The following is a 26464-nucleotide window of genomic DNA, read 5'->3' as shown; positions in this document are numbered from 1 at the left end:
TAGCAGTGCTATTGCTGGGTCATAGGGTAGGTCTATTTTTAATTTTTTGAGGAACCTCCACACTGTTTTCCAGAGTGGCTGCATCAGTTTGCATTTCCACCAACAGTGCAAGAGGGTTCCCGTTTCTCCACATCCTTTCCAGCATCTATAGTCTCCTGATTTGTTCATTTTGGCCACTCTGACTGGCGTGAGGTGATATCTGAGTGTGGTTTTGATTTGTATTTCCCTGATGAGCGACGTTGGGCATCTTTTCATGTGCCTGTTGGCCATCTGGATGTCTTCTTTAGAGAAGTGTCTATTCATGTTTTCTGCCCATTTCTTCACTGGGTTGTTTTTCGGGTGTGGAGTTTGGTGAGCTCTTTATAGATTTTGGATACTAGCCCTTTGTCCGATATGTCATTTGCAAATATCTTTTCCCATTCCGTTGGTTGCCTTTTAGTTTTGTTGGTTGTTTCCTTTGCTGTGCAGAAGCTTTTTATCTTCATAAGGTCCCAGTAGTTCATTTTTACTTTTAATTCCCTTGCCTTTGGGGATGTGTCAAGTAAGAAATTGCTATGACTGAGGTCAGAGAGGTCTTTTCCTGCTTTCTCCTCTAGGGTTTTGATGGTTTCCTGTCTCACATTCAGGTCCTTAATCCATTTTGAGTTTATTTTTGTGAATGGTGTGAGTAAGTGTGAATGGTCTAGTTTCAATCTTCTGCATGTTGCTGTCCAGTTCTCCCAGCACCATTTGTTAAAGAGACTGTCTTTTTTCCATTGGATGTTCTTTCCTGCTTTGTCAAAGATGAGTTGGCCATACATTTGTGTGTCTAGTTCTGGGGTTTCTATTCTATTCCGTTGGTCTATGTGTCTGTTTTTGTGCCAATACCATGCTGTCTTGATGATGACAGCTTTGTAGTAGAGCCTAAAGTCTGGGATTGTGATGCCTCCTGCTTTGGTCTTCTTCAAAATTACTTTGGCTATTCGGGGTCTTTTGTGGTTCCATACAAATTTTAGGATTGCTTGTTCTAGCTTCGAGAAGAATGCTGGTGCAATTTTGATTGGGATTGCATTGAATGTGTAGATAGCTTTGGGTAGTATTGACATTTTAATAATATTTATTCTTCCAATCCATGAGCACAGAATGTTTTTCCATTTCTTTATATCTTCTTCAATTTCCTTCATAAGCTTTCTATAGTTTTCAGCATACAGATATTTTACATCTTTGGTTAGATTTATCCCTAGGTATTTTATGCTTCTTGGTGCAATTGTGAATGGGATCAGTTTCTTTATTTGTCTTTCTGTTGCTTCATTATTAGTGTATAAGAATGCAACTGATTTCTGTACATTGATTTTGTATCCTGCAACTTTGCTAAATTCATGTATCAGTTCTAGCAGACTTCTGGTGGAGTCTATCGGATTTTCCATGTATAATATCATGTCATCCTCTTCCGTGGACCTCTCCTCTATGCTTGGCTCCAGAGAATCCATTCTGCTAGTCTTCTGGCGATTTTCTGGGTTATTTAGGCAGGTGTAGGTGGAATCTAAGTGATCAGCAGGACGCGGTGAGCCCAGCGTCCTCTTACGCCGCCATCTTCCCCTCAAAAAAATCTATAACTTTTAAATGTAAGCATTTTCTCCCTTTTGGCCACTTATGTCTTTGCAGTAAATTACATCTTGAACCTTGCAAGGAATGGAAAAAATAAAGTTACTGCGCCTTGCAGTTGGTCGCAACTTTATAATTTAATGTCATAATTAGACTTGTATGTGATACATTAAATTTTTGCATTATTGGTGTTTTTTGACAGATAGCCAAGTGTTCAGTATATCATTTTTGTATAGTTATTCCAGTGACTTAATTTTTTGAGAGCAAAAAAGTTGTGGGTATTAATTTTAGCGTTTTGATAATGCCTTGTAAAATGTAGCCTCTAATATTTCTTGTCTTCTTTTTTTCTAAGTATGATTACATTCTGTTTCTTCATTTATGCCTTAGTAGCACCACATATAGTTTATTAGTTTATTACCAGAGAGGGTATTGATACATGAAAAATAATTACAGCTCCTTTCGTAGAAACATAATGTTAGCCACTTACCTACAAATACTTTTCTAATTTGAACTTTTATTTACAGAGCACAAAGATTTATTAACACGGTCTACATTTTTAAAGTTTGGCCAAATACAAACACATGGTATCCTTTTGTTTACCCTTTCTTTTCCAAACAGATTTTATTCAGTTAGGTTTGAGTTACTGCCTATAGTTCTCCAAGTATTATTGAGCACAAGAAACTTAATGCTTTCTCATAAATATTGCTCACACTTTAGTTTGATATAATTTGAAATAAAAATTTCTAAGTATATAAATTTACTAAATTTAAATATAAAAATTTTAAGGTTGGTCTAGACTACCAGAATCCGTATCTGAGCCCATTTAGAGAGTTCCAGAGGTGGAAACACCATCCCAGCATTCGGCCGACATTGGAAGGTGGAAAAAGAATTGCATATGGAGCCAGAGCTCTGAATGAAGGTGGCTTTCAGGTAACAAATTTTTTTATTTATTTCTGTATTATAAAGTAAACATTGAAAATATAATGTAACAAATTTAGATAAAGAATAGAAAATTATAGAAAGAAACTTTTAAGCAGAGCATCTAGTGTTTATAAAACTGTGTCACACCATAGTTTAAATTAAATTACACTGTGAGTTTAGTTTTAAGAATATATTGATTTCTTGAGATAAATTTATAGGCTTCTTGTTGGTTGCTTGGTTTTTAACCCGAAAATTAAAACTATATGATCCAAGATATTTTCCATTACTCCTTAGCAGCAAGGAAACAAAGACAGATTTAGTTTTCCACAAAGGTAATTAATTAATCCCAACTACCTAGTAACAGTCATGCCTTTTAGGTGGCCTCTGTCAAGCTTTTACCCTGAATTGTTCTATTTTAGTGTATGTTCAAAATAAATCTTACCAAATGCAGTTAATGTATTAATTATATATAAACAATGAAATAAGCAGTAATAAAAGCTGTTAGTACTATTGTAAAAATATTAAACATGTAAGATGATCTTAAAAATTAGCTCTAAAATCTATACCAAGTGATTTGAAGCAAGTTACATATCTTCTCTGGCTTTGTGGGATCATGTGTAAAATGAAGATGATCCCTTCTGTCTCTAATATTCTAGGAATCTAGAACTATCTTAGAGATTGGACATTTTTTTTTTTAATTCTGTTGTAAAAGTAACAGATAATAGAAAATGGGGGGAGGGGCGCCTAGGTGGCTCAGTTGGTTGAGCATCCAGCTGGGCTCAGGTCATGATCTCATGGTTCAGGAGTTTGATCCCTGTGTCGGGCTCTGACAGCTCAGAACCTGGAGCCTGCTTCAGATTCTGTGTCTCCCTCTCTCTCTGCTCCTTCCCTGCTCACCCTCTGTCTCTCTCTCTCTCTCTCTCTCTCTCTCTCTCTCAAAAATAAATAAATATAAAAAAATTTTTAAAAAAAGAAAATGGGGGATGAGTAACTTAACCTTTAAAATGAAGTTCTAGGGGCGCCTGGGTGGCTCAGTCGGTTGAGCGTCCGACTTCGGCTCAGGTCACGATCTCACGGTCCGTGAGCTCGAGCCCCGCGTCAGGCTCTGGGCTGATGGCTCAGAGCCTGGAGCCTGCTTCCGATTCTGTGTCTCCTTCTCTCTCTGCCCCTCCCCCATTCATGCTCTGTCTCTTTCTGTCTCAAAAATAAAAAAAATAAAAAAAATAAGTTAAAAAAAATAAATAAATAAAATGAAGTTCTAAATAATTTGTTACTGTAACAATAATTCATAAAGTCCAGTAAAATCAGAGCTAAATTATAAATATAATCATTAGAATCTTAAAATAACAGTGTCCCTGTTGCTATGGAATTATTCTCATGAATAATTTTGTTTCTAGAGTAGTAATTCATTTGCAACAAATATTTATTAAGTTGTATTACTATGTTCAAGCCCATTCAGCTCTTTTGCATATTGTCCATAATACCTGTCAATTTAATTCTACTCATTTTTATAGTATGAAGTTTCCAGTATATTTAATAGGACATCATCAGATTTGTATTTAAAAACATATGGCCTTGTGTATTTCAGCCTCTCAGATTATTTTTTTTAGATTGGCGAGAAGAGTTGACCACACACACACACATACATTTTACTTAAATTTTCTGATTTAATTAAAGATTCAGAAACTTTTCCAGTAAAATTTTAAAGAACCTTAAGAAGCAATAATTTGGAAAATTCAATTTTGTTTATTTTGAGCTAACAAATATGATAAGATTTCCCCACCCCCCTTTTTTTTTTTTAATCATACTTATTTTATAACTGGAAGTTTGTACCTTTTAATCCACTTCACATATTTTGCCCTCCCCTCACTTGCCTCCCCTCTGGCAATCACCAGTTTGTTCTCTTTATAAATGAGGTAGTTTCTGTGTACATGACTTTTTATTTCTCTTTTTTTTTAGTCTGTACTAAAACTTACCTTTTCTGGAGAGTTTCCAACCTTGTGGTTTCATGTCCCAGAATACAGCCTTTCCCAGTGCAACTTTTCCTGTCCATAGTTCCTTGACCAGATACCTAGCTGCCAGTAACACTGCCCATACAGTGTAAGATCCTCACAGGATTTAAAAATCCATTTTGCTTGGGGCACCTGGGTGGCTCTGTCAGTTAAGCTTCTGACTTCAGCTCAGGTCATGATCTCACAGTTCATGGGTTCAGGCCCTACGTCAGGCTCTGCACTGACAGTTCAGAGCCTGGAGCCTGCTTCGGATTCTCTCTCTCTCTCTCTCTGTCTCTCTCTCTCTCCCCCTCTCTGCTCCTCCCCCATTTGTGCTCTTTCTCTCTCAAAACTAAACATTTTTTAAAAATTAAAAAAATAAAAATCATTTTGCTTGGACCATAAGATTTTTATTCTTCGCACTTAAGCACCATTTTGGAAGAACTGGCACTAACAATCCATGCCCTTTTATAAACTTCACCCAGTCTTCTGGTTCTTAAATCAAACTTAGTGTTGGCAAGGCCAAAGTCCTATTTAAGAAAAGTGTCATTATCCAAATTACTGTTAATCTCTTTTCAGCTAGTAATATTCAGCTAGTAATATCCTTTCCCCCTCTTGTCTATTTTGTGATCCTGATTTCAGGCTCTTTTATCTAGGTGGTTCTGATAATTGAATTCGGTCTGAGAACTATAATCATAAATTCGTTCCCTACATGTACTGTGAAAGGATCTGAACCCTGATCTGTCTTATACCAGCATTCCCTCTGCCCTCCAGCTTCTCTTCTCACCACCTCTCCCTCATAGTGAGAATTCTGTAATTGATAGTAGCTGTGGCCACGGATCTTGCAGCTGATGGCACTGGTTTCCCTGTTTATCCTTCTCCCTCTGTGTCCCTTTTGGCACCATCAGCCAAACTCTTACCACCCACCACTTTCTCAACACAGGCTTGTGGCTTACTTTAGGAAGCCCTTAAAGAAGAAAAAATAAAGAGGGAGGAAACTCTGCACTGGTCCTCTCTTCTTTCATTTTCAAACTATAGTTAGAATACATTTTCTCATGCAATCTAATTTAGCCACTACATTGTAGGGTATATATAAGCTTTACTGGGTAACCCAAATAACAGCACTACCTTTTATTACATTGTTTTTCATGAAAAGTATATACTAAGGCCCAGACAACTGTCTTAAAATTTGGTGGTGGGGGGAGCGCCTGGGTGGTTCAGTTGGTTAAGTGTCCGACTTGATTTCAGCTCAGGTCATGATCTCACGGTCTGTGAGACTGAGCCCTGCGTCAGGATCCATGCTGACAGTGCAGATCCTGCTTGAGATTCTCTGTCCCTCTGTCTCTGCCCCTCTCCCCAACTTGTGCTCTCACTCTCTCAAAAAAATAAACTTTATAAATAAATAAATAAATAAATAAATAAATAAATAAATAAATAAATAAAATTTATTTTGGAAATTCAACTTATTCTTAATTAAAATATATCTTTAAATATTTTTTAATGTTTATGTTTGAGAGAGACAGATTGTGAGCTGAGGAGGGGCAGAGAGATGGATACAGAATCTGAAGCAGGCTCCAGACTCTGAGCTGTCAGCACGGAGCCCAACGCAGGGATCGAACTCATGAAGCGTGAGATCATGACCTGAGCCGAAGTCAAACACTCAACTGACTGAGCCACCCAGGCGCCCCCTAAAATATATCTTTAAAGTAGTAGCTAATTGTCACGATACCATGATCAGAACCTAAGTTTCCATCTCTAGATATCAAAGTAAAATAAAACAGGGATATAGAGTTAACATCCTTTGTAAATCATGTTACCAAGAATGTATGTAAAAGCAGATTACAATTTCTATAATAGTTGTTTAAGTTTACAGAGTATTTTTAGATGTGGATATGTAAAAATAAAAATGTATGTTAATTTCTGGTTGTAAATCTGTCTCATGTAGGTTAGTCAGGCGGCAGAAGAGGAAGAAGTCCTAGAATAGTAGTAATAGTCTAACCCTCATTCTTAAAAAGGGGGGGGGGGGGAACTGCCCTTATTCTGATTTTTTCCTTCAAATTTTTCCCTATAGCTTTAGAAGACTTTAAGAGAATATAATTTGTAATATTGTTCTGCTTGTTTAATTTGAACTAAAAATGCACTTTGAATGTTTCTTTCCTTCAGTCTATACCAAAGCTCACCTTTCCTGGTGGTTTACTAATTGGTTGTAGCCCTGGTTTCATGAATGTTCCCAAGATCAAAGGTTCCCACACAGCAATGAAAAGTGGAATTTTGGCAGCAGAATCTATTTTTAATCAACTAACTGGTGAAAATCTCCAATCAAAGACAATAGGTAAGAAATTCCCATTTAAAGCATAGAAAATTGTCAAGGTCTTCATTGAGATATTAAAAAGAATCTTTTTAGACATACACTTAGTATACAGATAAAGAATGAAAATAAATACAATTAAAAATCTTGAGGTCTTTTTTATGCATATTTCAGCCGATATTTAAAAGACATATATTGTATCTGTCCCTTTACACAAAGCACTCAAATGTGTGCTGTGTGAAGAAAACTAACCTCAGTAATTAGATTTTTCCAGCAATGTTGTGTTTTATTCAGATCAAAAGTAGAATAGTACCAATGATATCTCACCTACTTAGAAATGATTTCAAGTTTGGGGTGCCTCACTGGCTCAGTTGGTACAGCATGCTGTTCTTGATCTCGGGGTTGTGAGTGCAGAGATTGGTCAAATAAACTTAAAAATTTTTTTTCTTAATTTAAAAGAAGAAATGATTTCAAGTTCGACAGTACTGCATTGTTTCATGTATGTAATATACACACTAAGATACCTCACAAATACTGAAGTGTCTTCAATCTGAAAACAGAACAGCTTTGCACACTGCAGAACCCAGGAGCACCTTTTCCTTTGCAGGCTTTGCCTTCTGCGGTGGTGGAGAGGAAGAGTGAACACTGAAACCTCTGTAAACCCTTAATCTATGAAGACCCTTTAATAGTTCTCAATTTTTCTCAAAATAAAAGCCTCAGCTTTCTTACTCTTCTGATTTCATCTCTTTTTACTCTCCATTCCAGCCACACTGGCTTCTTTACTATTCCTGAAACATGCCAAGCATATTCCCATCTCATGGTCTTTACTCATGGCTAACTCCCTCTCTGCCTTCACCTTTGCTCAAATGTCAAACGCGCATTCATGGTGGCCTTACATTCACCATACCAGTTAATTTGCAACACACACAGAGCACTCCCAACACCGCCCCTCCACACACACACACACACACACACACACACACACACACACACACACACACCGTGTTTTTTATATAGTATTCTCCCCCTTTTGGGAAGATACTTATGTATCAACTTTATCTCCTGCCTCTTGCAGAGAATGCTTCAGCAGAGCAGGGACTTGGTTCATTATGAATCCCAAATACTTGGCATATAGTAGCAACTCAACGGATATTTGATAAATAAACCTTATTCCTTAGAATTCCAAATAACAAGTGTTCCTTCAAGTAGAGGTATGAAACCTGATTATGCCTTCAAGTATCTTTGTAGAATTGGAGGCCTAGGATGTGGAAGAGGAAGGAGATAGATAGAACATAGAAAAGGCAAGAAGCTACTTCAAGAACAGAATAGGTAAGGAGTGTAATTGTTGAGCAGTGGAACCTTTTTCCTAATTTTCTTGCCAAGTTATCTTTCCTTATTGGGACCACCAGCCATACTTTCACCTTCTTGACACAGTACCAGCACATAGATGATACTGAAGCAAGTAGATCACCAAAGACTAGGTTGAGGATGACAGCCCGAGGGAGAGGGAATGGAGCCAGAAGAGGCAACATTGTGACTGGGAAGTGTATAGTCACTATGGAGTTTGTGACAGTTAAGAAGAACCAGTTAAATGCATGCAGCAAGTTTTAGGTATTGTTACAATTTCCTAGGGCTGCCACAATAAAGTACCACAAACCAGGCTGCTTAAAACAACGGGAATTTATTCTGAGTTCTCTAGGCATTGATGGGACCTTACTCTGCTGCCTCTAGTCTTCTCACCCCTCCCAGCTTTCTGATCGGTCCAGACATTCCTTGGCTTGTGGCAGAATAACTCTGATCTCTGCCTCCATCTTCACCTCTCTTCCATGTGCATAAGGACACCAGTCGATGGATGAAGGACCCACTCTATTCCAATATGACCTCAACTAATTACATCTGCAGTGACCTTATTCTGACCCATCCTGAGATCCTGGGGGTTAGGACTTCAAAATAATCTTTTTTTTTTGGTGGGGGGGGGGACACAATTCAACTTGTAAGAGGTGGAAGTGTTTCATTTAATCAGTTATAAAATGCCTCACTTTTATAGTAGCATGAACTTTGTAAGTAACCATTTCAGGTTCATTCAGTTTTGAAATGGATTTTCTGTGCTACTAGTTTAAGAAATCAAATGTCTTACTGCCTGTTAACAACATATATCAAATGGTTATCTTTTTTGGAAGATGCCAACATTTACACAGAAAGATTCTTCAGATGTGGTCTCACATGACCACCTGTTTAAATTTACTTAAGATTCACTCATCAAATATTTCAGCAGCAAAATACCTTCATGATAAAGTATTTTATACTCCTTGAGGTGATTTGACCCTTAACACTTCACGTTTTTAATAAAAGGACTCCATGTAACTGAGTATGAGGACAATTTGAAGAAATCATGGGTGTGGAAAGAGCTATATTCTGTTAGAAATATAAGACCATCCTGCCATGGAATACTGGGTGTATATGGAGGGATGATTTACACTGGAATCTTTTACTGGATACTTAGAGGAATGGAGCCATGGACTCTAAAACATAAAGGTAATTCCAACATACTTGAGTATGAGTATTAAAATCATTAGCTGCTCATGAATGGGGGGCACCTAGTTGGCTCATTTGGTAGAGCATGTGACTCTTGATCTTGGGGTCATGAGTTCTAGCCCCATGATGGGGGTAGAGCTTACCTTTAAAAAAATTTTTTTTAACCTCATGAATGTAATCCATTAAGTAGTAGAGAAAGTAAATTTAACGTTTTGAACTTGTCTTAGTAGAGAAATAATGAACTCAGTATTTTTAATAGTGTATTGTTACCATAAGAGGGTTAAAGTTTTATTTCTTTGGTAGGGTATTTTCAAGTTTTCATAAAAATGTTTGATAAAGTACTTTTATATTAGTGTTTTATTTTTATTAAACATCTTTCTCAAAATGGTTTAAGGTTCTGACTCTGATCAGCTCAAGCCAGCCAAGGACTGCACACCTATTGAGTATCCAAAACCTGATGGACAGATCAGCTTTGACCTTTTGTCATCTGTGGCCCTAAGTGGTACTAATCATGAACATGACCAGCCAGCACATTTAACCTTAAAGGATGACAGTATTCCTGTAAACAAAAATCTGTCAATATATGATGGACCAGAACAGCGATTTTGCCCTGCAGGTCAGTAATGTGATTTCCATCCATTTCTGAAACACAAATATTTGTTTTAACCATGTTGGTAATAGACTTCCATTACCATTGGAAGTCTACCATTTTCACTGCATGGAAATTGTAAACGACCCCCTACATACAGCTTCCTTTAGAAAGCTCATTTTTATGGTTCTTATTCTATCAGTGCTGAAATAATAGGGATTTTTTGGTAAGCCTAATTCAGATGACAGTTGTCAAAAAAACTTTTCCCTTTCTATCCTCAGACCAAGATAAGGATTATGGAACATCAAAGAATACCTCTTTCCATGTTCACAGGACTTAAAATCATTTCTGTCATGGCTGCTCCTACACACACATACACAGTATATATACTAAAATACTAGGGTATAGCCACATTCAGCTCAAAGAAATGGCCCCAGACATTAAATTCATCATGAATACTGTATCCTTTAGTGTGAACTTTCAATGAGAATTGTAATAGGAATTGGGTCTCAAATGATATGGTAGAATAGTATGTAGATATATGAAAATTAGCACATCCTGGAGGGACTAGAATTTGAATATAAGCTCTCTGAGGGCAGGCACCTCAACTGTCTTTTGACTTTACTTTTAAATAATTTCTGTCATCACACTGGTTTTAAACTCTTCAAGGGGGAAGGACTGGATGTAATTTGTCTTTTCAGTTGTAGCGCACATATAACATTGGAGCTCAAAAACTACTAAATGTTGTTCCCTTGTTAGTAAGACTAACTCAGCCAATACTGCTATACCTTCTACTTTTCTCTATAATTTTTTTGTTTAAATATTAACAACTAGTTGTTTTTATTTTTTTTTTTTAACGTTTATTTATTTTTGAGACAGAGACAGAGCATTAACGGGGGAGGGTCAGAGAGAGGGAGACACAGAATCCGAAACAGGCTCCAGGCTGAGCTGTCAGCAGAGCCCAACGCGGGGCTGGAACTCACGGGCTGTGAGATCATGACCTGAGCCGAAGTCGGCCGCTTAACTGACTGAGCCACCCAGGCGCCCCTTTTATCTATAATTTATACTAACAGCAATGGCACACACCAAGATCTTCATAATATTCTCTATGGGTAAACATTCAGAAAACAAACCTTTAAGGTTTCTGTAGCTACTGTTTGCAGGGGTTCAATTTCTACGTTTGAATTTTAAAAGTCAAAATACGCACTTCATAGTATTATTTATTTTTCCTTACAGGAGTTTATGAATTTGTACCTTTGGAACAAGGTGATGGATTTCGGTTACAGATAAATGCTCAGAATTGTGTGCATTGTAAAACATGTGATATTAAAGATCCAAGTCAGAATATTAACTGGGTGGTACCTGAAGGTGGTGGAGGACCTGCTTACAATGGAATGTAAACTGCAACTGATTTCATTTGCAGGCACTTGTGAGAGTTTCTTTAAAATGTATGGCAAGCTAACTAAACATTTAGAAGTCAACAGGTTGTCAAACTATCTTACCACATATTACTGACCAGAATGTTCATAAAATTATCAACGAAATAAAAATTTTATACTTACACCTAAAATTGTCCCATAAAAAATTATGAATACACCTCTTACATAAAACCTTATCAATGAGGTAGCATCTGCTTACCTCTTTAATTCTTCAGAGATTCAGTACCAATAGCAAATACACTATTGGCCTTTAATGTATATTGCACTTGTCAAATTCAAGACTTCAAGTATAAACGTATTATTATTCTAGACCAGAGATGAGCATCCAGCCCACCACTTTTCTTATGAATAGTTTTATTGGAACACAGCCATGCCCAGTGGTTTACATACTGTCTGTGGCTACAACTACAGAACTGAGTAGTTGTGACAAATGATAATGGTCCACAAAGCCTAAAATATTTACTCTCTGGCCCTCTGGATAAAGTCTGCCAACCCCTGAACATGTATATCTGTATTATATGTAAGTATAAAAATGCCAGCAAAAACCAACCACAAAGAAATACATCAAAGAATCAAGGGAAACAGTATACAAACTTAAGCTTTAATCTGTTTATCCAACAGATGTGTCTTTAGGAGATTAGAAACAGGCTGGACACCATTATTCTTTGTAACTAATGCAGAATAGCCATTAAGAAGAACCAACTTCACTGTATTTTGTAACACCGTTTTATTAAGAGTGAACCCTTTTCAGTATTCCTAAACTGTAAACAATGAGAAACTGAAGTATCAAAGGAAACACATCAGGGATCATCTATAACAGACAGAAACCTTTAAATTTTCTTATTGCCTTTATACAATCAATGCATATGTAAATAAAACTGAATTCCTTATTAGGCAAACATTTTTGCATATGCTGCCTTCTCTTTATCTTTCTGTGCCTTTATCTTTTGTTTGACTTTCAGCAATTCTGCCTGGATAGCTGTAAAATAAATATGTAAATAGGAGTTATTTCTCAAAACATCCAAAAAATGAGGATGCCCAACAAACTGATGTTTTAGTATGACAGTTAACGCCCCCGCCGTTGATAAAACTCTTCTTGTCCATAAAGTAACTGAGCTCTATTAACAGAATATTTTACTGAGGAAACATCACACAAACAAAAAAACCATGAAACATAATTTTAGAAGATTGTCAATTTGAAAGAAGTGCCTTTCCTATTTTACTTTAGTAATAAGAAACTGAAGATATATTTTAATACCTAGGCCTACCATCACTATTTGTAGCAGGCATTATTTGAAAAACAAATTTTTGTGCTCTAACTTTCCATAGCTTTCCTAAAACATATCCAGTAACTAGAATACTTATATTATGGCCTCATTCAGCTTAAGGAATGGTCCCAAACATTAAATTCATCATAAATACTTTATCTTTTAGTGCTGTGCTTTCAACTAGAATTACAGCAATAGGAACCAGATCTCAAATGATATGATAGAAAAATAGTATTCAGATGTGTGAAAATCAATATTCTGAAGAGAGACCAGAATGTAAGCTCCTTGAGAGCAGGGATCTTGACGTTCACTGCAGTATGGCCAATGCCTAGCCCAATAACAGACATTCTGTAATATATGTTGAACAAATAGGTCTCTAAGTGGCAAAAAATACAATGGTTTATGAAGGTGAATTCTTACAGAACAAAATGAAGTTTCACTATAAAAAGTACAAACTTACCTTTATCTTCTGGTGCTATCTCCTGAGCTTTCTTAAGATCAGCCTTTAATTGAAAAAAAAAAAACATTTAAAGAAATTAGATGTATGATTTATGAAGGTGGTTGTCTAAAAAAATTAAAATTTAGAACAAAATTTTACCAAAGCTTGATCGTATTCTTTTAATCCTTGCCATCCTTGAGCTCTACGGTACAATGCTTTCGTATTTGATGGGTCTATTTCAAGAGCCTACAAAAAAATTGTAAAATTAATATTTTTATCTAAATATTAAGAATTAAATATATGTGCTAGATTTCAATTTACTGCCAGTCAGCTACAAATCAACCCTTTACTGCTCTGTGATAATGGAGTTGGATGGACCCTGTAAATACCCTCTGCCAGCTGGCACATTACATTTTGTCAGTAGAGGGCACTAAAGGGACACGGATGAGAAAAGCTGTTTCTCTTGCAGGTTCCAGTGCATTTCTCTCTTGGGCTCCTGCACTGAACTTGGTCAACAGCACTACTTGGTCAATAGGAGCTCCCTGCAGGCAACTTCCCTAAGCACTACAGGGAATCACAAGTATGGTACCCATTGAACTTCTCTGCCACCAGTAAGTCACAGCTATCCCCTCTCCAATGAAGTACGGATCTCAGCCTAAGGGCCCTTAAGAGGTGACTTTTCCTTGAGGCTCCATCCCAGCTCCATATATTTATATATGGCAGATAGATATAGATCTGCTGTTCTCATATTCTTCAGAATTCTCTTTACTAGCCAATCCCTCATTATTCCAATCTCCTCTTACATGTACTTTCATATTAAACTTTCTCTTTTCAAATTACTATATAGTTTCTATCTCCTGATTGGACCCTAAATTAACAGAGAAAAACATGAATAAAAATTTGTTACACTCTTTACTTGCAATCTATGAGTTTTTTTAAGGAGCAGTAGTTAACACTTAATAGGTCTTTGCTCTGAAACAAGCATTTTAGAAATAACCTATTTTGTTTATTCACATCTTCTAAAGGTCAATACTAAGATTTTACTGCAAAAGGCATATTATCTGCCTCACAAAGGTCCAAAAGAAATCCAGAGCTGGGGCACCTGGCTGGCTCAGTTAGTGGACCATGCCACTCTTAATCTCCGGGTCAGGAGTTCAAGCTCCGCATTGGGTGTGGAGACTACTTAAAAAAAAAAAAAAAGAGGGGCGCCTGGGTGGCTCAGTTGGTTGAGAGACCGACTTCGGCTCAGGTCATGATCTCATGGTTTGTGAGTTCAAGCCCCGCATTGGGCTCTGTGCTGACAGCTCAGAGCCTGGAGCCTGCTTCTGGTTCTGTGTCTCCGTCTCTCTCTGACCCTCCCTCACTCATGCTCTGTCTCTCTCTGTCTCAGAAATAAACATTTAAAAAAAAAAAGAAAGAAAGAAAGAAAAGAAACCCAGAGTGAAGACCAAACTTTTCCTTGGATAAATTTTTTCCTGTTGTATGCTCCCTTCTAAATATATTAGCCCTTATTCTACCTATCCTACCAAATTAGTATCTCGTTAAAAAAAAAAAAATTTTTTTCAAGTAATCTCTACACCCAGCATGGGACTCAAACTTACAACCTCAAGATCAAGAGTCACATGCTCTACCAACTGAGCTAACCAGGCACCCCAGATCTCATTTGATTTCTACTTACTCTGGGCATAACTGATTTAATTACATTGCTTAATGTGCAAAATACATAAAAATTACTGGAGATGGGTCTTTCTAAAATACACAGTTTGGAAAATTTTTCAACTATGCAATAGGAAGAATGTCATAACTGCTCGATTAAGGAGGTAATGCTGCCACCTATCTAGCTTTATCAGTCAGTATCCCTGGATGTCCCCATGAAGACAGGTGACCTTTGAGTGTCTCAGTAGTATCCATTCTCCCTATGTAAATCCTGATGACCCTAAATTGAAACTGACTCCCTCTTCAGCCAAATAAAAAGTTCCTTGAGAGTATGAGTCTTTTAACTGAAACACCTAATCTCGGGGTGCCTGGGTGGCTCGGCTGGTTAAATGTCTGACTTGGTTTTGGCTCAGGTCATGATCTCATGATTTGTGAGTTGGAGCCCAGTTCAGGCTCTGTGCTGACAGCGCAGAGTCTGCTTGACATTCTCTCTCTCTACCTCTCTCTCCCTCTCTCCCCCTCTCTCTCTCTCTCTCTCTCATATCTAAAAAAAAAAAAAAACACCCTATCTCTGTTAGGTGCTTAAAATATGCCCAATACTGTGCTAAATGTTCTTACATGTTATATAATCTTTGTAACAATTCCATAAGGCAAGTATTATTTTCATTTAATATAAAGATGTTGGGGCATCTGGGTGGCTCAGTCTGTCAAATGTCTGACTCCTGACTTCAGCTCAGGTCACGAGCTCACAGTTTGTGGGTTTGAGTCCCGCATCAGGCTCTGTGCTGACAATACGGAGCCTGCTTGAAAGCCTCTCCCTCTCTCTCCTCCCCTTCCCTTCTCATGCCATCTCTCTCTCTCTCTAAAAATAAATAAACTTTAAAATAAGCAAATAAATAAACAATAAAGATGTTGAAACTCTCTAAAATTAGGACTTACCCAACACAAAGTTAGTAATGGAAGTCTAACAAAAACACCCAAGTCTGACTGGCTCCACAACCCATAATCTTAATCATTCCTGGCTTTGTCTTCCAATACCTAGCACACAATAGGTGCTCAATATGTTAAAATGAATAAATGAGCTGATACTGTGCTCTGAAAAGGAAAATATCTTCATTGGTATTAAGTTACATAATGTTATAAGCTAAATGAATGGATTAACAGGAAGAACTGAAGGTCCAAAGTATTTAGAGATAAAAGAACTTTTTCATCAAGTCTCATTAGGTCCTATGTAATAAAACATATTAATGTATATAAAATTGTTTTTGTTCAAGTTGATAAATCATAAACCAACTCCTTCAAAAAGTCTGATGTCAAAGAGACTTACCTCCAAACAACTGTCAATTGCTCCCTGCCAATTTGACATCTTCAGTTTACAAGCACCAATATTCAGCACGCAGCTTAAAGCTATAGGTTGCAGCTTCAATCTGTCTGCTTTCTCAATAACAGCCTTTGAACCTTCCACGTATCTGGAGAATACATTAATAAAGTTGGCATGTAACGCCACATACGACTTAACCTGCTCCTTCAACTATGGCAAAAAGTATTATGTCACTTCTGATATAAAAAGCTCATCAAATGCTAATATTAATATTCTTAATGATCACAATTTTATTTTCCTTTAGAAGATTTATTTTTATTTGTTCCAACTTTTTCCCCAAAAGTGTTCAAAGAAACCAATTTAACAACAATCCCCAAATCTAAAGATAATCATGCACTACTAACATGTCCCAATTTTTAAAACTCACAATCTCCATTATTTACGTTCCAATGTAATTATGTTTGGGCCAAGGTTCTCACTGTGGGAGAGGGTATGGAATGAGTTGACTTTGAACTGTATTTTAATACAGCTGACTTTGTTGACTTTGAACTGTTGACTTTGAACTGTATTTTAATACAATTCTTAGCTCTGCCCACGGAAGAAGGCCCAGAAATGATGAGCACACCTGGCTCTCAGAATCTGGTTTCTAAAATCAATCCCCCAATAAAAAGAGCCAGGGGTCCTTGGAGAAACTGCTAATACCAAATCAAGAAACAAGATGAACATAGAACACCTTGTGAAAGCAAGCAAGTGCTCACAGACTAATAGGAACATGTCAAACAGATACAGGAAGGGGGCTTCCACTGGACAAATTGGAACCCTTTGAACATCAAAAAGGAGAGTACAGTAACAAGCTGAACTGGAAAAAAAAAAAAACCAAAAACATAGATCTACAGTGGTACTAAAAAGGGAGGCGGGGCAGAGGGAACAGGCTCTTTCAAACATTAGAATGCCAGCTATGAATGATAAATTAGAAAATCAGTTCTGTCACCATCAATGTAATAACTGATTCGGGCAAAGATCTTCAATGATGCTAACACCCACTGGATGAAAGAAAGATTAGGAGCTGGATATTTACACAATCTCACAGGATCACTTCACAAAGTACTTATTATTTACAAAAGGAAAAGGTACTTTTATGACACAAGCATCTGGCTAATGCCACTTTAACCAAATGCCAAAACTCAAAATAGGCCAAACTGACATGTGCTTTCAGGATGTGGTATCATAGGAAATATTCAACACCACCGATTTAAGTGGTCTTGCCAAAATATTTAACCTCAAAATAATCTTGAGGGAGCAAAAAAATACAGATGGTATTCCATAAAACAACTGACTTAAGACTGCACAAAATACAAATGACTTAGAAAACCTAATGTAAAATAGGAACTACCAAAGATTAAAGGAGACTAGAGACACAAAACCAAGTGAAATAATTAGGGAAATCTGCACATGGATTACATATTAGACAATATTTTGGATCAATATTATTCTGGGGGTCTTTTTCAGTGGTCCAGAAGGTTATGTGGAAGCATGTTTTTGATTCTTAGGAAATATCTGCTAAGCCATTGAAGGGGTAAATGTCATGGTATCTGTAACTTCCTTTCAAAACGATTCTACAAAAACAAATGTAGCAAAAGTTAAAAATTAGTGAAAACAGGTAAAGGTACATGAGTATTCACATACTATTCTTTCAATTTTCCTGTATTTTGAAATTTTCAAAATAAAAAGTTAAAGGAAACAAAAGAAATGCAACTATTTCAACACACCTGGTTATTATTCTACAAAGTAATTTTGCCCAAAAGACAATAAACAACTCTGAATTTCAGTTTATAATTCAAGTTACAAGTTATTAAAATTAACTTACTAAAAATATTTTATTACCTTAAAACTTTTGTATATTTTTTAATGGCCATCTCCCAATTCTGGGATTTGAAAAAAGTATTTCCAATATTTTTTAAGTCTTCTGTTATTAGTAAAATTTTATCTACCTGTATAAAAAAAATACAAATATGTTGCATTTTAGTAATTAATGTAGCTAAATGCTAGGTTCTATCATTAAGACAGACTGATACAAAGCTCAAAATTTTAGTACTATTTTTAATAAAGTTTGACTAATCTGAAAGTACTCACATCTTTTAAATCTATATCTGCATCCTCAGGGAAATCTGGATGACTGTCACCAGAGCCATCTTTTGGGAATATGCCCCAATCATCCCCTTCCTTCAATTCTCCGCATTCTGCAATAACGCACAACTGTAAAAATAATCCTAAATTGTAGAGGTGCACTACCATATTAATGAGATTAAAAACAAGAGATCTAGGTTTAAAAGCTATACAGGTATAAGTTATGTGCAACACTGTCCATGTCACTTCTAAAATGACAGATTGACAGAAGTCTCATCCATCTGCTCTGATTACAATAATGCCCTTTATATACATTCCACTATACAATACAATGTCACTATTTTATGAAAGTGTTTTACTGCTATTTAGCGGCTCAGTATACAGAGAATAGTTGAAAATGTTATCATTTTCTATATAATTTTCTTTCGGTGAGGCATGTCCTTTCAAGTTTACTACTGTTTCCGTCATACAATGAGAAACAGTCTATCTCCTCTAAGTATTTCAGTTTCCAGTTCCCACACACAACCCTGCCAACTAGGTTAGGTAGTATTCTGGCCACTGTGATTCAAGGACATGTAAAATACGAGGTTCTTTACAGAGTTATATAATCTAGTCTAAACCCTCAAGTAATTTATACAGGATGAGGAAACATGCCAAGAAAACTTAAATAACAAGATCAAGGCCAAACCACCAGTTAAATGGCAGAGTCTAGACAGGATTCTTGGTTTCCTGTCCTCTTCCTACTATGTACTACTGCACATACTGATTCAAAGTTTTGCAGGTATAGAAAGAGTTAAGAAACGTACAAAAAAATCACCAAAATTGAAGTTGAAATAATAAAAATCTCCTTATAAGCTACCCTAATCTCATCTTTCCCACTGTAGAAAAGTTTAAAAAAAAAAGTGGCAGTCCAAGCTTCAATACCAAAAGTCATCCTAACATTCTCCCAACTAATAACCACCTGATCCTTTTACTTATGTTTAAGGCAGTAATTAAGATAACAAGTATATCTCACTATAACTTTTTACTTACTTTGGCAGGTTTTTCACCTTTCACTTCTACATTTTCCAGTATCCTTGCCACACCCATTCCTTTAATTACTTGACCAAATACCACATGTTTCCCATCCAAATGAGGAGTCGGAACTGTTGTGATAAAGAACTGAGAACCATTTGTATTGCAGCCTGCGTTTGCCATGCTCAATAAACCTTCCTGGTCATGCTGTAGAAATAAAAATCATTAAAAGAAAACCAAGGTTAGTGGTCCTAGTCTGAATCATTCTTTCACTGACCATTCACATAAAACTAGGGCAGGCTTTAATGTTACTCAGAGCAAACAATGTAATTTTATTTTGTATAAATTGCAACCTTTAATCCACAAACATGGGGCACTTAATCACTTTTTAGACCTTAAGAAAAGTTTATGAAACCAAATAAAATAATGAAAACAAGGGGGGGGCAGGTTTCTAAACAGGCCATTTTGAGAACATGTTTGTATCTCAACTTAAGATGAAGATGCTGCATTATGGAAATCTAATGATTGTACTCTGCCCTCTTTTCATAAGGAATGCTCTCTCTTCTGAGAACAGGGAACAGTCTGAGAACAGGAAACAGTCTTCCCATTTTTATCAGCCTACACTTTGATTCCTCCTTTACACATCAATAAACTCAGAACAGTGATGGGACATTCAATTTAGACAGGACATTCGTTAGGTACTTTCCTAATCTCAGAAGAATCCAAACGGGGCACCAGGGTGGCCCAGGTGGCTAAGCATCCAACTCTTGATTTTGGCTCACATCATGATCTTACAGTTTGTGGGATCTAGCCCCAGGTCAGCTCTGTGCTGGCAGCGTGGAGTCTGCTTGAGATTCTCTCCCCTCTCTCTGCCCTGACCCCATGCACGCGCGCGCACACACACACACAAACACACACACACACACACACACACACACACGCATGCTCTCAAAATAAATACATAAATAGAACTTAAAAAAAAAAAAAAATACAAACATTATGGCTTTCACTCCAGGTGAATCTTCAGAGAACCATTCCAGAGAATGACCTAAACAAACTGCTGCATACATCTCAAAATCAAATTTCTACTTGGCATCAACCTATTCATAGATTCTATGAAACCCAATGTCTTCATCTTTCCACTTTATCCTTAGGCTTTCTAAATTTTTGTCGGGTCATGCACTGTCCTCTGTTAGTCTTCCCACCAAAAATGCCTTTTACCCCTGCAACCCAAAAACTTCAGCTTTCAAGGCTACCAAGTTTGTAGAAGGCACAAACCATCATTTCAATAGGCCCCCTTTCTTTTGATCAAAGTGATCACATAATCTTAGTTTTCATTCTTCAGGTAGCTTCTCTTTTTTCCATTCCCAAAGTTTGGTGCTTTTCCCACAATATCAAATAGAATATTAACTTTATTTTCTTAGCTTTCTATTGCCTTTGTCTTTCCTCACTCATATCCTTCAAACTGGCATCTATGTTTTAGTTCCTGTCTAACCAAGTCTTGGCCACCCTGCAAGGCCCAGTTTAAGTACCCATTCCTCTTCAATGTCTCCCCTAATAATTTAGAATATGTAAATCATACCTGTCTCCTAGAATATATAAAGTCTCAATCAATTTAGCATTAATTTGCATATTATTTATTCTCCAGTTGTCCCATGTGTTTTAATCTGGTCTTCCTGGTAAGATCTTAAATTATCACCAAAGCCATTCATTTTTATAAACCCTCTGGTGCCAGTGACAGTACTAAATACATACAATTGCAGCCAATGAATACTGTTTAAAAGACTGATGACAATTTCTTTTCAAATTATCCTAATTACCTTGCTCATATTCCTCATTTCCAAAGATATTACTTTACTTTTGTACTTATGTGTCCCTTCTTACAACTCGAATGATGCAATACACCCCAATTACATCTTGGGAAAATGAAGATAAGAAGGCACAGGCACCACTAATGTCCTTTAGGAGCTTGGACATTAACCATATCCATTACTTTGCAAATCCCCTGACATCCTGGATATTAGCGATGGTTTTGTTGCTCTTCAAATTCAAGCATAAAGATGCACAAGTTACCATCCTTCTGATAATGAGAACATTTTTCCTGGAAACAATTCTGCCATATGGTGGCCACTCTTAAAAACTCATTGGCTTTACTGAAGTATGTAAACCTGGATCTCACAAGCATAACCATTGTATTTTTGCCAAATAAAATTAGTGGATCAAATTTTTCTATATTAAAAATAGTAAATATATATTAAATATATATTTACAAATGATACCTTCTACAAGAAAAGGAGAATCTAAGCACACGTTGAAACATTTATTGGTTCTTAGTCCAACAAGTATCCCAGACATCTAATAACCTTTACTATTAGCAATAAACATTCCCTTTTGTCCACTTTACCTTATAATAGAAATTTTCATCTTCAAATTTTTCACCATAAATACTTTCTCCGCCTGTCCCATTTTGATTTGAGAAGTCTCCACCCTGAATCATAAATTTCTTAATAACTACAAAAAAGGAAAACAGCTATTAGAAACTAAAATATGGATGACTATAGTAATGTTAACTAATGAACATGTAGTAAGAAAGATGAACTTCCTAAAACATGACTCTAGTCTTAGCACTCTCCTATCTTTCCCCACCCATCCCCACAACTCCAAACTCTTAAAAGACTTTTCAGTCTGAGTCCAAACTACTTTTACTGCCTGCTCACTCACTAATACTCAAAGAATTAGTTCAAATGGCACCTCCTTGTGAAACTGTCAGAGACCCCCAAGTTGGATCTCATCAATTTTCCTCCCACAGCAGCTTGATTCTACCTTTACAACACATATTGTAATGATCTGTCTCTTCTAGGAAACAATTTCTTAAGTACAGCAACTGCTTTTCACCATGCACATGGCTAGGCACGTTACTCATTAAAGTCTACTAAATAAGATCAATTATTCTGAGATTTGTTACACGAGAATGGAAGTACTTTAGCAAGTATTAGCACTTGGTGTCAAAGGTTCCCAAGACCACCTCCATGTTCAGACATTTTCTAGGATTCATGGGCCTCAGCATTTGGTTGCATTACAGTAATGTAATAAAGATACACAACTAGATGATAAAAGAAAAAGATAATAAACAGAGTCTGGAGGAATCCATGTGTTTCCTTACACTCTCTCGCTTCTATGAGAGGTCATATAGCACATTCTTCCCCCAGCAAAAAAACAAATGCAGCAACATGTGCACAATGTTGTTGCCCATTACAGACTCATCCAGGGTTTTCATCAGGGCTGATCATGCAGTTACTCTCTACCTAGCCATGTACCAAAATTTCAGACTCTCAAAAGGAAATCAGATGTTCAGCATAAATCAAAGTGTGTGTACAAACAATCTGGGCACAGTAAACCATCATTATGATTCAGGGAATCATTCAAGTGCCAAATTCCTAAACTCCAGCTAATGGCCATCCTGCAAGCAAACCTTTCTAAGGAAAGCAGTCTCAGGCCTCCTACATCAACTCTCTTCTGAATACTACATTCTATTAGTATATTTTAGTATTTTATTAAACATAAATGTAAAACATTTAAATATTTTATAATCAACATTAATTTTTTCTTAATCAAGTTTCTTTTAAAAATACTACTCATGATTATGCTTTAACTTATTTATTCATTAAGCAAATATTTATTGAGTGCCTATTTAATAACTATACTGTATGCTGAAGACAATACAATGAAAAGATTTAGTTCCTGAATTCATGGAACCTAGAGCCTACTAGGGAACCATCAAATAATCACTAAACAAAGGGTGACAAGCATTGTGAAGTGTCATCTTTTAATTAAAATAATACCAAGACACTGAATCTTTCAATCAGCTACAGCCTTCCCAAGCAATCCTGTCCAGTACTAGGTATAACTTTTCTGTCATCGGTCAAGCTAAAGTCTGCTTCTTGGGGCGTGTGGATGGCTCCATCAGTCAAACATCCAACTCTTGATCTAGCTTAGGTCGTGATCTCAGTTTGTGAGTGTAGCTGTAGGCGCAGAGCCTGTTTGGGATTCTGGAACTCTCAGTCTCTCTCTCTATGCCCCTCCCCCGCTTGTGCTGCACACACATATGCACTCTCTATCTCTCAAAATAAATAAGTGAACTTTAAGAAATAAAAAATAAAAATAAAGTCTGTTTCTTTATCATAGCACACCCTTTTTTCTCAATCTAATCCCACTGGTGTGAAGAGCCAGATGTCTGGTGAAGCTAAGGCATTCCATTTCTAAGTAAACCTTAGCACCCTCTCAGAATTCCACTTTTCACAGACCAACCTTTATGAAATTGAGCTACTGCCTCAGATGTCAAAGCATCCTCCTGAAACCAGCAGTAATTTTTAACTTTCACTCTTTATCACTTGGTATTTTCTTCCCTAATGCCTACAGAATTATTTACGAGAATCAGATTCAAGGGGCACCTGGGTAGTCCAGTTGGTTAAGCGTCCAACTCTTGGTTTCGGCTCAGGTCAGGAACCATCCCACTGTTTGGGAGTTCGAGTCCCACATCAGGCTTTGTGCTGATATAGCCTGCTTGAGATTTTCTGTCTCCCTCTCTCTGCTTTCCCCGCGTGCACGTGTGCGCGCGCGCACACACACACTCTCTCTCTCTCTCTCTCTCAAAAATAAGCGTTAAAAAAAAAGAATCAGATTCAAATTTTTACACATACTTCGATGGAAAGGACATCCTTTGAAATGGAGAGGTTTCCCAGTGGTAGGTCCAATGCCTTTTTCTCCTGTACACAATGCACGAAAATTTTCTGCAGTTTTCGGTACAATATCTGCAAACAATTCTAAGACAATTCGACCAACTAAAATAAAAAATGAAATCATGTCAGTATGCAAACAACCAAACATGCAAATGATAAAAGGGGAGCTGGTAAAATTCTAGTGACTAAAATACCAAGTTCTCTTTTTGGTCATTTTTCTAACATTCAAATTTAGTCTAATGTTAAGTGTCATGTATCTTAATGAATCTGAAGCAATTACTTTTCTACATCTTAACAAAGGATCATAAATACAGTAGCCAGAAGATTAACACCATATAAGGGACACTATGAAGTGCAAATGGTTTTAAATTCTGAGTCATTTCTTCTAACTTGTACTCAGAAATTATAACCACCAAGTAGCCAATAGGAGAAAATTAAATATCCTTTGAGTGGTCAGGTTGGCTGAATTTTAAGTATAGCTGTAGCCTCTGTGTTCTATGGAATCTGCCTAATGCAGCCGCTCAAGCAAAAATGTGAAGTTGTTCCCATTTTAGACAACTCCTAAGGCAGGTAAAATAAACCTCGCGCTAATTTCAAAACAAAATGTACATGTGCGTCCATAATCATCCACGGGGTCCCTAAATCCTGATGTGTCCGTTAGTATTTGCGTTAACACAGCCTAGCCCCACAAACCTAACCCGTTCTACAAGAGCAATTCAGTTACAAATCGATAAGCTAATTCACAAGACCCTAGGAGCTTCCGAGCCGCTGACGTAGCCTAGGCAACCACATTGCTACACTGAGCTCCTTTTTCCCAATGCCAAAACAGAAAATATTCACCAACCTGAGGGTACCTCTAAGTTAAAAATAGGTAATAAGAAAAACCAACAAACAAAAGTCGCTCTATTTATAAACCATATGGCAGCTGCTGATATGTATCTCGCGTGGCAAAAAGACATGGCGTGACCGGAACTCAACAAACGCCTATCACAGTTTTCTGAATGTCCCACTACATACATAAAACAACCTTATTTCATGCCTGCTTGATGCAAGGTGGCGAGGAAGTACAACCAAATCAGGAGAGACAAACTAAAGGCCGCCACAATCCCCAAACCAGAAATTTCCAGAAACTTCCGCGCGACCGATGGTATTGGTACAAGGGCGCGGACTCCACCCAGCCTTGGAAATCAGTATTTGTTCCAACAGTCCAGTCTAGGGAGCCATCCCCTTCGCATCACAGTGCAGCCCCTGGCCCGAACCGCACGCCACCCTCGGAGTCGCCCAAATCCTGGTAAGTCCAGCTTCCTCGGTATCAGACTCTGCTCACCTCGCTCCCCTCCGATGTCCACGTCAAAGAAGACTCGGGGGTTACTGGGGTTGGAGGGCTTAGTCTGGGGGGACGGGTGAGACATACTGAATTGCAGATGCGCTTGGGAGCGAACTCAGACAATCTCGTGGACGCCCAGCACCTTCGACCCCAAAGCTACTTTCTCCGCGACGATCTGTCGGCGGCGCTGACGAGCTACTTCCGGCGTGAGGTCGGGAAGCCGCGCCCTGACTTCCGGCGCCTCCTCCCGGCGTCGTTTCCGCGCGCTGGAGCTCGTGCGCGTTCTCTGTAGTTCTCTGCCCTGTGCTTTCTTGCTTTTCGCGTACTGAATTTGCATCCCCGATCGTTTTTATGGTTTTCGCACGTGTTTCATCGCTTTTCCTACCACGGTAGTGTAAAAGAGCTTTGGAGACCGTCCTCTCCATCCCAGCCTCAGTCTGCCGCTAACGGATGAGTGACTGCTTCTCTGAAACTCATTTTGCTTGTCTGGAAAATGGGACAAAATGCTCACCTTGGGGGGTCGTTTTGAGGATTGAAACGTAAATTGCTTAGCACAATGCCTAACACAGCCTGGTGGTAGCTAATCAATAGTGGCCATGTTATTACTGCCTTATTGTTAGAAGTTACTCTTAATATTAACATTTTTACTGATGACTGTGAAGCTGAACGTCCAGAAAAGAGCAGTTTCGTTCCCTGATAAAACTGTGTTATAGTCCAGTTTCCCCTTACGGGAATTTGTGTAAAGATTTTACCTAGTCATAGGAACGTAGACTCACCTCTGATCAAGCCTAATTTTGGAGAGAACTGGTATGTTCTTTAGCACTTTGTGATATTCCAGTTGTTCATTATTTCATCTATCCTCTCCCATTAGAATTACTCTGCCAGGACAAGAATTTAGTTTTGTTCATTGCTTTATCCAGAGCACTTCTAACAGTGTCCAGCAGGTAGTAGGTGCTCAATAAATTGTTTTGAATGAATGAGTTATACAGAATGCTAACAAGAAATTTTATTTCCATGTGTCTTTGTGTATGCTTTGAGAAGATTATCAGTGCTTCCTGCTGACCCTTTCAAATTCCAGCACATTAAAACTAATGTAAAATCTTAATTCCTTACCAGTTGACATCCTTGAATTCCATGGTGTTGATTCTTTGTGGTTCCCTGAGGATCAAGTAAGCTCAGCACACAACTCATGAGTCCTTTGATGAA

The 26464-nt window shown here is 37.4% G+C and overlaps 2 protein-coding genes across 3 annotated transcripts in view; one reads left to right on the top strand and one right to left on the bottom strand.

Moving 5' to 3' along the window:
• Positions 1-11491, top strand: part of ETFDH (electron transfer flavoprotein dehydrogenase) — a 32913-nt gene extending 21422 nt beyond the window's left edge. For both annotated transcript variants that reach the window (XM_086703986.1, XM_086703987.1), the window contains exons 9-13: positions 2371-2514; positions 6660-6828; positions 9157-9339; positions 9734-9955; positions 11165-11491. In XM_086703986.1, coding sequence (XP_086560112.1) covers positions 2371-2514; positions 6660-6828; positions 9157-9339; positions 9734-9955; positions 11165-11328 — 882 coding nt within the window. In that variant the 3' untranslated portion in view covers positions 11329-11491. The remainder of the gene's footprint in view (positions 1-2370; positions 2515-6659; positions 6829-9156; positions 9340-9733; positions 9956-11164) is intronic.
• A 584-nt stretch (positions 11492-12075) lies between these two features.
• PPID (peptidylprolyl isomerase D) lies at positions 12076-25456 on the bottom strand. Its single transcript, XM_025921494.2, has 10 exons — positions 25259-25456; positions 23893-24033; positions 21597-21703; positions 19211-19399; positions 18185-18307; positions 17936-18042; positions 16058-16199; positions 13234-13320; positions 13096-13138; positions 12076-12346 (listed from the first exon to the last, which is right to left on the bottom strand). Exons 1-10 carry the CDS (start codon positions 25341-25343, stop codon positions 12258-12260), a joined length of 1113 nt encoding a protein of 370 aa, XP_025777279.2. The 5' UTR covers positions 25344-25456; the 3' UTR covers positions 12076-12257.
• Positions 25457-26464: the final 1008 nt, after the last annotated feature.

This window comes from Puma concolor, chromosome B1 (genome assembly GCF_028749965.1).
Source record: "Puma concolor isolate L17-30 chromosome B1, mPumCon1.1.hap2, whole genome shotgun sequence".
NCBI classification, from domain to species: Eukaryota; Metazoa; Chordata; class Mammalia; order Carnivora; family Felidae; genus Puma; species Puma concolor.
This window is presented reverse-complemented; position numbering and strand designations above follow the sequence as displayed.